Source organism: Trichosurus vulpecula, chromosome 4 (genome assembly GCF_011100635.1).
Source record: "Trichosurus vulpecula isolate mTriVul1 chromosome 4, mTriVul1.pri, whole genome shotgun sequence".
Classification (NCBI taxonomy): domain Eukaryota; kingdom Metazoa; phylum Chordata; class Mammalia; order Diprotodontia; family Phalangeridae; genus Trichosurus; species Trichosurus vulpecula.
The window spans coordinates 210,483,981-210,497,405 of NC_050576.1; the positions used below are offsets into that span (position 1 = coordinate 210,483,981).

General features: G+C 37.4%; 1 protein-coding gene across 2 annotated transcripts in view; it reads right to left on the minus strand.

Annotated features, from left to right (window-relative positions):
• Positions 1-13,425, minus strand: part of CEP112 (centrosomal protein 112) — a 495,213-nt gene that overhangs the window by 380,506 nt on the left and 101,282 nt on the right. For both annotated transcript variants that reach the window (XM_036753261.1, XM_036753260.1), the window contains exons 9-10: positions 5,952-6,038; positions 622-721 (exon numbers count right to left, since the gene is read on the minus strand). In XM_036753261.1, the coding sequence (XP_036609156.1) occupies positions 622-721; positions 5,952-6,038 (187 nt within the window). The remainder of the gene's footprint in view (positions 1-621; positions 722-5,951; positions 6,039-13,425) is intronic.

Below are 13,425 nucleotides of genomic sequence, written 5' to 3' on the forward strand. Positions count from 1 at the left end.
AATAGATACTATGTGCAGAATTTATAGGAGGATATTGACAAGAATCACACAGGAAGAGAAAACATGGAAAGGATACAACCTGCACTAGAGAAAGTATACACATTTACAAGATCAGTGATCCACTGATATAATGTCTAGCATAATAGCAGTACAGTAGACCCTCAATAAATATTTACTAAATTGTTTAAGAAAAAAGGAGTTACTTTCCTAGGCCTCAGGTAGTAGTAGAGGAGTGGGAACTGACAATACCCATAGAAGCCAGTAGACCGCACACCACAGCAATCCATGGGAGGTGTGACAAAGTGCACATGATCAAAAAGGTATGTATAAAGTAGCAACAGTATAGGACTCTCCCCAATTCCCTTCCAAAAAATATCACTTATCATGAGTAAGTATAGAAACATGCATATATTTATTTATTCTAGGTTCCCCATTCCCAACAGTTACTCTGGTTGCAAGAGACATAAATACACATACCATACACACACACACACACACACACACACACACACACACGCACACACACACACACACACACACACTCATATATGTATATCTACAACCACCTATCGACAAGAAAATAAAATGAAATTTTCTATTAAAAGGGTTATGTTACATCACCTTTTTTCTCGAGGTTTCTAACAGTATCTTCAGCTTCATTTTGTTTAGTTTTATATAAAGTTTTCAATTCTTCTATCTCATTGTTCTTTCTTTCTAAAATCTGTGAACATTTAAAGCTTTTTAATAACTATTATTTTTTTATACATTGAACATATGTGAAAGATAAATATCTGCCACAATGAATAACACAAAACCCAACTTAACATTAATAATAATGATAGCTTGTGCTTATATGGTGCTGTAAGATTTGCCAAACATATATTATCTCACTTGATCCTCTTACTGATATCAACTCTTTAATGAGGTATGAATATCACCCCCACTTTACAAAGGAGGAAGCTCAGAGGTTAAGCTATGTTCCTAAAGTCATAAAGTGTCTGAAGTAAGATCTGAACCCATCTAGAGAACTCAGTCAAATTTATAAGTATGAATCATTCCCCCACTGAAAAATGGTCAAAGGATATGACCAGCTAGTTTTCAGAAAAAGAAATCAAAGCTCTCTATAGTCTTATAAAAAAAGTCTCTAAATCATTATTGATTGAGAAATGCAAATTAAAACAACTCTCAAGTACTACCTCAAACCTATCAGATTGCCTAAATATAACGGAAAAGAAAAATGACAAATGTCATTGGGGGTGTGGAAAAATTGTGACACTAATCCACTGTTGGTGAAGTTCTGATGTGATTCAACCATTCTGGAGAGAAATTCAGAACTAGGCTTAATGGGCTATATAAAACTGTGCATACCCTTTGACCCAGTAATACAACTACCAGGTCTATATCCCAAAGAGATCAAAGGAAATGGAATATTTTGTAGCAGCTCTTTTTCTGGTAGCAAAGAATTGGAAACTGAAGGAATGCCCATCAAATGGAAAATGGCTGAATAAGCTGTGTTATATGATTGTGACAGAGTACTATTGTGCTATAAGAAATTACAAGCAGGATGCTTTCAGAAAAACCTGGAAGAACAATGGAAAGTGAAGTGAGCAGAACCAAGAGACCACTAGATACAGTAACAGAAATATTGTACAATGATCAACTGTGAATAACTTAGCTATTCTCAGAAATACAACAATCAAGACCATTACGAAGGACTTATGATGAAAAATGCTATCCACCTCCAGAGAAAAAACTGACAAAGTTTGAATACAGATCAAAGTATACTTTCTTTTTTACTTCTTTATTTTTCTTGGGGGTTTTTTTCATCTGTTTTCTTTTGCAGCATTGCTAATATGGAGATATTAGAGACTTCACATGTATAATCTTTAGGAAATTGCTTGCCTTCTTAAGGAGAAGAGAGAAGGAGAAAGTAGGGAGAGAATTTGGAGCTCAAATTTTTTTAAAAACAAATGTTAAAAATTGTTTTTACATGTAATTGAGAAAAAAATTAATTAAAAAAATGAATCCATGTCTTCCTAACTTGTCCTATTCCCTATCCACACCACATAATAAGTTTCCCGGTGATGCTATGACCACAAACCTCCCATGGCTCCCCCTCTCCTTGCCTTAGCTTTTCCAAAAAAAAAAAATCCTCTTCCTCATCCCCTATCACTCAGATGCCTTCTGCCACTATCTCCTCCTTCACGCCATCTCACATGATCAGGTGACCTAACACTTTAACCAAGGCTAACCCTTCTACAAGGGATCTCATTCCAACCCACACTCTCCAGCAGACTGCCCCCTCTGTGGGACACCTTGGATTATCATCCCTTGTCATTCCTTTAACCTATTTTCAATTTTTCCTGTTTGTTCAAAGTACAACTCCAAGGATTACTACCCTCGTAATTTGGGTTTTTTCTTTCTTTCTTTAATTTGTTATTTTCCCCCAATTACATATAAAAATTTTAAGTCTTTGTTTTTAAATTTTGAGTTCCAAATTATCTCTTCCCCTTATTTTACCCCCCCCCCCTCACTGGGAAGGCAAGCAATTTTATATACACATACATTCCTGTGAAACATTTCCATATGAGTCATGTTGTAAAAGAAAACAGAGACCAAAAAGAAACAACAAATAAAAATAGTTTTAAAAGAGGTATGCTTCAATCCACATTGAGACACCAATAAAATATTTTTTTATTCTCTAAGGCAGGGCTGTCCAACCTTAGGTTTTTATTGAAACAATAGACAATATATTTTGATTTGCCATTTTAGTAAGAGCTCTGTGCTACTAAAGCATTTATGCAAATTTCTATGCTTGTAGGCGGGCCTCATAAATCGCACTGTCGCATTTTGGACCTTGGTTCCTTAGTACCAACCTTAATCTTCACTTCTCTCATTACACTCTATCCCTCAACTATCACATTTACTCTCATGGCTTCAACTACTACTTCTATAAAGACGACTCTAATTCAAGACCTGAACTCTTTCCCATGCTCTAAGCTCACGTCTTCACCTATCTAAAAAATATTCCATCTAAATGTCCAGAATCTCAAACTTGAGCTTATTATCTTTCCATAAAAGCTTTATCCTCCTGACTTCACCAATTCAATCAATGGCATCACCTCTCTATCCTCCAACTTTGATATCTTTGACTTGCCTTCTCCTTCAACTCGCATATGTAATCAGTTATCGACTCCCCCTGATTGCATCTCTACAAAATCTCTTGTACCTGTCCCTTTCTTTTCCAATTTCTACCCAATCTACTTACATAGCACTCTCCCAAACTTCTGCAGCAGCAGAAGAACCTACCTGTATTCTAACACTATAATTCATACCTATCATAGATCTGGTCATATTACTCAACTCAGGTCCCTTTAGTTTTTCTGTCCTGCCTACTTAATAAAACTGAAATTCCTCAATCATTGAATTTTCCTGACAGTCCTAGTCCACCTTATCCCACCTCCCTAGACTTAACTCATGATATTCTATGCCAGCAAACACTACACTACTATCAAAGCATAGGAGAAAGAGCAATGGATTTACAATCAGGAAATCTGGGCTCAAAACACAGCTCTGCTATCTGTGTGATTTTCAACAAGTCATAACCTTTCTAAGCCTCATTTTCAGTTCTTCCAAGGTTGTATGATCAAAGGAGAGGTGTTTACTCCTCTCTTGACCTGTGCTCTGGTCTGTGAGTGACCACAAGCACTCTTTTCTAACTTGGAAGGATTTCCTCTCCACTGCCGCCATCAGCTCTACTACGCCAGTGCTCCTCCTCATCCCAGGACTGCCACTCAGATCCAAGCACAGGCAAAGAAAGACAATCCTGCCTCAGCACCAGCAAAGAGATCCTTGCAATGCCCCTCGGATCACCTGCTTGATCCTTCAACCAAGAGCTCCAGAAGCAGCCACTGCCACTGCCACTGCCGCTGCCGCCACTGCCACCCAGGGATGGGACCAGACCATGCTCCTCTTTCACCTAGGTCCGAAACAACTTTCCTACTGACCTTCTAAGTTGTCTTTGGCATTTATGGGTTGAGAAGTCTGGAAACTTCCCCCACTGCCAGTGATTCAGTCCCCTGAGGGCTGTTTGGGACCTGTCTGTCCCAGCACAGCCCATACCAGACTGCGCTCCTCTTTCAGCCTGGCACGATAGACCTTTCCCATAGACCTTCCAAGTTGTCTTCAGCTGGAAATTTGTTTCACTCTGTCATTTTGTGGGTTCTGCTGCTCTAGAATTTGTTTGGAGTCATTTTTACAAGTATTTGGAGGGGTTTGGAGGAGAGCTCAAATGAGTCCCTGCTTTTACTCTGCCATCTTGGCTCCACCTCCCACTAAAAGTCATTTTTAAAACATTGTTGCTGTTACTGTATACAATGTTCTCTTTGTTTGGTTCATTCCACTCTTCATTATTTCATGCAAGTCTTTCCATATTTTTCTAAAATCATTGAGCTCATCATTTCTTATAGCACAGTAGCATTCCATCACAATCATATACCACAACTTGTTCAGACATTCCCCAATTGATAGACACCTCTGCAATTTCTAGTTCTTTGCCACCACAAAGAGAGCTGCTATAAACATTTTAGAACATGTAGGTTCTTTTCTATTTTCCCTAACCATCTTTAGAAAGAGACCTAGTAGTGATGTTGCTGGGTCAAAGGGTAGAAGACAGATTAATAACTCATTGGACATGATACCAGATTGCTCTCCAAAATGGCTGGATCAATTCATAATTCCACCAACAATGAATTAGTGTCCCAATTTTTCTACATCCCCTCCAACATTTGTCATTTTCCTCTTCAATCATTTTAGCCAATCTGATAGGTGTAAAACAATATCTCAAGGCTGTTTTAATTTATATTTCTCTAATCAATAATGATTTAGATCATTTTTTCATATGACTATAAATTGTTTTGATTTCTTCATTGGAAAAGTGCTTATTCATATCCTTTGACAATTTATCAATTGGGGAATGACTAGTATTCTTATAGATTTGACAAAGCTCTTTATATATTTAGATATGAGACCTTTATCTGATAAACTGCCTATAAATTTTTCCCCCAATTTTCTGCTTTCCTTCTGATCTTGGCTACATTTGTTTTATCCACACACAAACTTTTTAATTTAATGTAATCTAAATTATCCCTTTTTACCCCTATCTTTGCTCGCTATCTCTTCTTTATTCATAAATTGTTCACCTATCCATAAGTCTGATAAGTAATATATTCCATTTCCTTCTGATTTCTTCTAATAGCTTTCTTTACATCTAGGTCACATATCCATTTTGACCTTATCTTAATAAATGGTATATATATATATATATATATATATATATATATATATATATATATATATATATTGCTCAAAGACCAATTTCTGCCATATTACTTTCCAGTTTTTCTTTTCTTGAACTTCAAGTATATATTCATTATGTTCTATTTTGTATTATATTTGTCTGTGTAGGTATCATATTTATTTGCATAGGTGAACTCACGGACTTCACAGTCTAGTAGGGAAATATGACACCAACAGAAATAAATCAGCATCAGATCCTTCTATCTTCTCTAGTGCTTAGCACTGTATTATACATTTAAGAGATGTTTAACACACATTTTTGAATTGTTGAAACATATACTTATATAAAGTAACTGTCAAGCATATTTTTTCAGAGATTCTATTTTGACAATTCATTATTGTCAAAATAATTAAATATTGCTTCCCAAAGGTTTTTGGTTATTATTTTGATCGCCATTTAAAGAAAAATCACCAATTAACCATTGTTCATTTTGAGTTCTGAAACAATGTGATAAACAACTTCCAAAAATTCCTACTAAGCTATCAACTACTTGAGAAAAGGGAGGTTTTATACATCTTTATATCTGTCACAGAATTATTTGGATATACTAGGCATGCATTAAATATTTGTTTAATGAACAACTGTATCTTACCTTCTGAACATCAGTATCATGCTTCTGTTGTAATTTAAGCTTTTCCTCATGAAATTTACCTTCTAATATTTTTGTTTTCATCTCCAACTTTAAGGGGAAAAAAGAATTTTAAATTGTAACAAATTAGTTTCCTTTGTGACATATAAAATTAAATTTAAATTAAGCTAAGCTCTTTGATGAGGAACTTATATATTTCTTCCTGACAATTATTACTATATTTCTAACAGAAAAAAATTTCAAATACAGATTTTATCTATCTTTTATTTCTAATTTAATTTTAAAGAGATCACTTTTTAAAGTAAATTTGGTACCCAAAATAACTTTAATTTTATATATGTGTGTGTGTACACACACACACAAATACACACACACACAGATATACACACATACAAACAAAATTTCCTCAACCTATCATTTTAGCTATGAATATCCTGTCTCTAACCCCACTCTTTCCATTTATATGTGTCTTCTGAAAATGCTCATGTGACTTTATGCTATCTGTGTCTATAAGTGAAAATATCAGAATAGGGAATTGACTTGTTATTTCATTGGTACAGGTAACTTCTGGATGAAGAAATTCCTTCTTCCAACAGAGGTCAGAACTTTCATTGCAACTTATAGTCTTGGAGGGATGCCTAAAGCATTCACAGGTTAAATGACTTGCCCATGATGATACAGTCAGTATGTATCAGAAAAACAAACTTATACCCATGTCTCCATATTTTCAAGGCCAGCTCCCTACTCGATACCCCACAATTCCTCTCAGAATGTAGCCTCTCAGAGGCTTTGCAAAATGAGAACATATACCATATTAATCTTAAACATTTTATTTATATGGACAAATCTCCTCAAGTACTTTTTAAAAACTCCTTCCCAAATACTTAACACTCTTAAGATTCTTTTTTTTTACACTCTAAGATTCTTAAGGGGAATGACCTTGTTCATTTTATGTTTATTGTAACTTTCAGCCCCTTTCCAGCAACACAGAATTTTCTTCACAAAAGTTTGTTGGAAATAATGATAAAGCATATAAAATTTAAGCTATCTCATTAAAAAATTTTAAGAGGAAAAAAATGAAACTAACAAATACAAATTATAAACAGGAATGGCCACTTGCAACTTTACTGCACTCACTAAATAGCTCTTCAAAGTTGTGTTTATAATAAAACACTTTTTGTTAGGCCAATTTTCTTGCAAAGCATTTGCACTACATTCTATCCACCTACAAATATAAAGCAAACTGTCACATGTTTAACACAGAGTATCTTTAAAAAATAAAAAAGTTTTAAACTAAAATAGCAAAACTCAAGATGAATTAAAAAAACACCTGTTCAAAACTGGCATATATCATATCAGCAAAATAGAAACATATGTAATTTTGCAGATAAATACAAAAAGAGAACTAAAGAACCATACAGCAGAGAAATGTTATGATGGAACAGAGATGGGCTGGTGTTCTTTCCAGCTTGTATGAAGGTTTAGGATAACTGACCTGGGCAAAGGAATCTGAAGACAGTTATAGGTTCTCAGCTGTGGTCAAGACTAATGATAAGCAAAACTGATAAACAGGAATCAACCCTATCAGGTACTATGGCAAAACTGTCCACTTCCCAGAGAGATTATAATAAGGTGGAGGCAATCTAGGAAAATATTTTTTAAAAGGCCAGGTTGCCTAATAAGCAGCAAGAACCAAGTAAGAATCAGTAATACGGAGGCAGCTAGGTGGCACAGTGAGTAGAGCACTGGCCCTGGAATCAGGAGGATCTGAGTTCAAATCTGGCCTCAGACACTTGACATACTTACTAGCTCTGTGACCTTGGGCAAGTTACTTAACCCCGATTGTCCTGCCTTCCCCCCTTTAAAAAAAAAGAGAATCAGTAATAACCAGGTGAGCTGTGGGTCAACACTAAGAATTCCACATAAAGTAAGAGTTGTTGCAAAGGGCTGTTTTCCAGAAGAGGTGAATTGGATGAGGCAGTCAATGACAGAGGATATATGGTTGACAAACCAAGATTGAGACCAGAAAAGTTGAATTAGTAGGTTAGCCAAGTTAAGTTGAAAGAGAATAGTCAAGATTGATCCCAGAGAAGCAAATTCCACCAACAAATGCTTTTTTTCAGTGCTTCAAGAGCTGGGCAGTAGCATAAATGTATACTTGTGTATAACCTTCATTCTAGTCTATGAGATAGAATTTATCCCATGGGGCATTAATTTCTAGTGATTCTGTGCTTATGATATGACTCTTGCTTGTGCCTCCAGTCAAAGAGCAGAACTCTCTAACCCTGGACTGGGGTTTTAACTTCTGGTCTCACACTAGAGGTCCCTCTTTATTCAGCAGTTCCCAATGCTTTCTCATACCCTCCAATCACAAGGACATCACACTTAAAGACAAGATTAGTCACAGTTGTTTATAAAATAAATAGTTGGTTGGTTGGTTGGTTGTTGTCCTTCATTCTCGAAGAGGACCAAAATGAATAAACAGAAAAAACCCAGTAAAGATAAAATTATAATAATTTTTTTTAAATGTACAACTAAGGGGAAGTAAGGCAGGGGCAGGTTAGAATCTACCCTTTCCCCCCATCAAGATTTCCCTCAATATTCCTGCTACCGAAATAAGCATAATTTAAAAGCAACAACAACAACAACAGCAAAAAACCAATCCACAGTTCTAGATCTTTCCTCTTTTTTATGCAGATCACCTCTTAGGACACTAAAAAAGAGACAGGACTTGCAGATGTTCCAGTCATTGGATTGCACTGATGTTATCTATCTTTCTCTCCCTCTCTTTCCTCCTGTCCACCACAATCTGCCACAACCATCAGTCAAAATTACACCCTCTCATCCCCCCATCCCATTCAACATCACATTCAATTTCTTTTTTCCCCAAACTGAGAAGAACCACAAATCTCAAAAGACTTTGTAACCAACCAACCTTGCCCTGGGTGGTTACACTTGTGTAAGGCTGAAAGGTTAGTTAGGTAAGTAGGTCCCATTTTAGCTAACTTGAGGACTTAACAAGAGTCATATAGTCACACAGTCACATAGTTGGGTGGGCTGGGGGTCAACACTATGAGTTGAATAACCACGTTGGCAAGTTCACAACCATTCTCACATCACTGTCATTGAGAGTTGTCACTAATGCTGTGAAAGATGGAATGTTTATGCCTTTATGCAGCTATCAGCACAAAGTAGTAGCCTGGAAAGATCCATGATTCCAATAACATAGATACTTCCTGCAGCAATGCAAACCAACACCAATCCACACTTTCTCTTTCTAAGTGATTATTAGCCAACTTTTCCCACAAATACTACAAAAAGGATCTACCCAAACTCAATGAAGAGTTTTCATTTCTTTTAGTATCTTGCAGATACTAATGAGTCAAATAAGAGGCAGTATGATATAATAGGAAGAAGATTATATTTGGAATAATTGGAACTCATCTAAATTCAGGCTCTACAACTACTATGTGACCAACTCACTTAAATTCTCTGGGCCTCAGTTTCTTCATCTATTAAAAAGAAGGAGTGGCATGGATAACTAAGGTCTCTTTTAGTTCTAAACTTATCCATTTCTAAGATCTAGCTTGTTAATATGCTCATTCTTATTTTATGACCAATCCAACTCCTTTGCTAATTATACATATCTTTAATAATGTTTGTTCTACTGCTTCTTGTATTCAAATCATCATTGGCAGCGTGGTGTCCCATGATTCATCACCATAAAGCATCACTAAAAGAATATTTAGGTTTTTACAGCTGAAAAAATTTATAATCACTGAAGACACTATGAAATTTTCCAAAGGCAATTCTTGCTTGTCTCCTTGCTCTATTCACTCAATTCTAGACTCAGTTCTACATCTACCTGCAGCTTGCCATTTCACTGCAAATGAAAGAATAAAGTCCAAGAGATAGCTGATACTATTCTCCATTCTTGGTAGATCATGTTCCACACTGTTAAACAAGGAGATAATTTTGCCAAACATATCATGTTAAATGCTCTGCCTAAGGTCCAAACAAAGGAAGTATTTCTTATTGATGGAGATGCTATCTGTAGATAACATTGTACTAATTATACCAAGCCCTACAACACTGAAAAGGCCCCTCAGAAAAATCTATCATGAGGAAAAAGTTAATCTAATAATACATGCTGTAACAGCAAAGTATGTAAGTACTGCCTAGACACTAGGCAAGCAGCCCAAGGAATTCTTTTATCATTATTTCTGTTTTAGACAAGGAATAAACACAGGCATGCCTGTGGCAAGGAGCTTCCATCTATCAGCAAGCCTTTAGTAAAATGGAAAATAGAGGTGAGGGGCGGAGCCAAGATGGCGGCTGGTAAACAGGGAATAGCTTGAGCTCCCTATCGAGTCCCTCCAAAAACTTATTAAAAATGGCTCTGAACGAATTCTAGAATGGCAGAACCCACAAAACAGCAGAGGGAAGCAGGGCTCCAGCCCAGGACAGCCTGGATGGTCTCTGGGTGAGGTCTATCCCACACGGAGCTGGGAGCTGGAAGCTGGGAGCTGGGAACGGAGTGGAGCAGAGCCCAGCCTGAGCAGCGTGGACCAACAAGACTAGCAACCGGGCAGAGCATGCCCTAGTGCCATGAATCAGTGAGCTGCGGCAGTTACGAGACTTCTCAACCCACAAACACCAAAGACTGCGGAGAAGGTTAGTGGGAAAAGCTGCGGGAGTGGAAGGAGTTCGAGGTTCGGCTTCCAGCCCCAGGGGCAGCGGAGGTGGGGCAGCTACGGCTGTTGCTGCTTCCGGCTCCAGGCCCACCTGGTGGGAGGAATTAAGTGGTGGATCAGAGCAGGGGTGCACAGCCTGCCGAAGATCTAAGCCCAGTTCGGGTTGGGGGTTCTTGGGGAAGGAGCAGTGCTGCTGTGGCAGAGCTGGCACCTACCCCCCAAACGTGGAACATAGAACTCTGTAGTCTACAAGCAGTCATACCCCACTGAAAAACTCAAAGGTCAAGTTAGTTGGCTGGGAATATGGCCAGGCAGCGAAAACGCACCGAGATTCAGTCTCAAACTTTGCATTCTTTCTTTGCTGACAAAGAAGACCAAAACATACAGACAGAAGAAATCAATAAAGTCAAAGAGCCTACAACAGAAACCTCCAAGAAAAACAGGAACTGGTCCCAGGCCATGGAAGAGCTCAAAAAGGATTTGGAAAAGCAAGTTAGAGAAGTAGAGGAAAAATTGTGAAGAGAAATGAGAAGGATGCGAGAAAACCATGAAAAACAAGTCAATGACTTGCTAAAGGAGACCCAAAAAAATACTGAAAAATATACTGAAGAAAACACCACCTTAAAAAATAGACTAACTCAAATGGCAAAAGAGCTCCAAAAAGCCAATGAGGAGAAGAATGCCTTGAAAGGCAGAATTAGCCAAATGGAAAAGGAGGTCCAAAAGACCACTGAAGAAAATACTACTTTAAAAATTAGATTGGAGCAAGTGGAAGCTAGTGACTTGATGAGAAATCCAGATATTATAGAACAGAACCAAAGAAATGAAAAAATGGAAGACAATGTGAAATATCTCCTTGGAAAAACCACTGACCTGGAAAATAGATCCAGGAGAGATAATTTAAAAATTATTGGACTACCTGAAAGCCATGATCAAAAAAAGAGCCTAGATATCATCTTTCAAGAAATTATCAAGGAGAACTGCCCTGATATTCTAGAGCCAGAGGGCAAAATAAAAATTGAAAGAATCCACTGATCGCCTCCTCAAATAGATCCCAAAAAGAAATCTCCCAGGAATATTGTCGCCAAATTCCAGAGCTCCCAGATCAAGGAGAAAATACTGCAAGCAGCCAGAAAGAAACAATTTGAGTATTGTGGAAACCCAATCAGAATAACCCAAGATCTGGCAGCCTCTACATTAAGAGATCGAAGAGCTTGGAATACGATATTCTGGAGGTCAATGGAGCTAGGATTAAAACCTAGAATCACCTACCCAGCAAAACTGAGTATCATGCTCCAAGGCAAAATATGGATTTTCAATAAAATAGAGGACTTTCAAGCTTTCTCAGTGAAAAGACCAGAACTGAATAGAAAATTTGACTTTCAAACACAAGAATCAAGAGAAGCATGAAAAGGTAATCAAGAAAAAGAACAAGAAAAAGAAATTGCAAGGAACTTACTAAAGGTGAACTGTTTTGTTGACATTCCTACATGGAAAGATGACGAGTATGATTCATGAGACCTCAGTATTAGGGTAGCTGAAGGGAATACACATACATATATGTTTATGTATATATATGGGTGAATGTGTATGTATGTATATATCTATGTGTGTGTGTATATATACATATATATGTATATATATATATACATATATATGTATATATATATATACATATATATGTATATATATATACATATATACAGAGAGAGAGAGAGAGAGAGAGAGAGAGAAGACACAGGGTGAGTTGAAGATGAAGGGAAGATATCTAAAAGAAATAAAATCAAATTAAGGGATGAGAGAGGAACATACTGAGAGAGAGAGATAAGGAGAGATAGAATGGGGTGGATTATCTCGCATAAAGGAGGCAAGAGCAAGCAGTTCTGTGGGAGGAGGGGAGAGGCGGATGAGGGGGAGAATGAGTGAACATTGTTCTCATCAGATTTGGCCTAAGGAGGGAATATCATACATACCCAATGGGGAATCTTACCCCACAGGAAAGAAGAGGGAAGAAGATAAAAATAAATGGGGGGGATGATGGAGGGGAAGGCTGATGGGGGTGGAGGTAATCAAAAACAAACACTTTCGAAAGGGGACAGGGTCAAGGGAGAAAATTCAATAAAGGGGGATGGGTTCGGAAGGAGCAAAATATAGTTAGTCTTTCACAACATGAGTATTGTGGAAGGGTTATACATAATGATACACATGTGGCCTATGTTGAATTGCTTGACTTCTTAGCGAGGGTGGGTGGGAAGGGAAGAGGGGAGAGAATTTGGAACTCAAAGTTTTAAAAACAGATGTTCAAAAACAAACAAAAATGTTTTTGCATGCAACTAGAAAATAAGATACACAGACAATAGGGTGTAGAAATTTATCTTGCCCTATAAGAAAGGAAGGGAAAAGGGGATGGGAGGGGAGTGGGGTGACAGAGGGGAGCGCTGACTGGGGAACAGGGCAACCAGAATATACACCATCTTGGAGTGGGTGGGAGGGTAGAAATGGGGAGAAAATTTGTAATCCAAACTCTTGTGAAAATCAATGCTGAAAACTAAATATGTTAAATAAATTTTAAAAAATGCTAAAAAAATGGAAAATGGAGAAGCAGGGGAGAGAGAGAAGATGATGGGGAAAGGGGGGAGAGATAAGTGATTTTGAAGGTTACTTCTAGTTCTAAATTCTATTACTTATGATGGTATGAACATAAGCAGACACTCAGACTTTTATCACAAGCCAGTTTCTCCTGATGAATCTTGGTACCCTAGGTTTCCTTCAACACATCTACC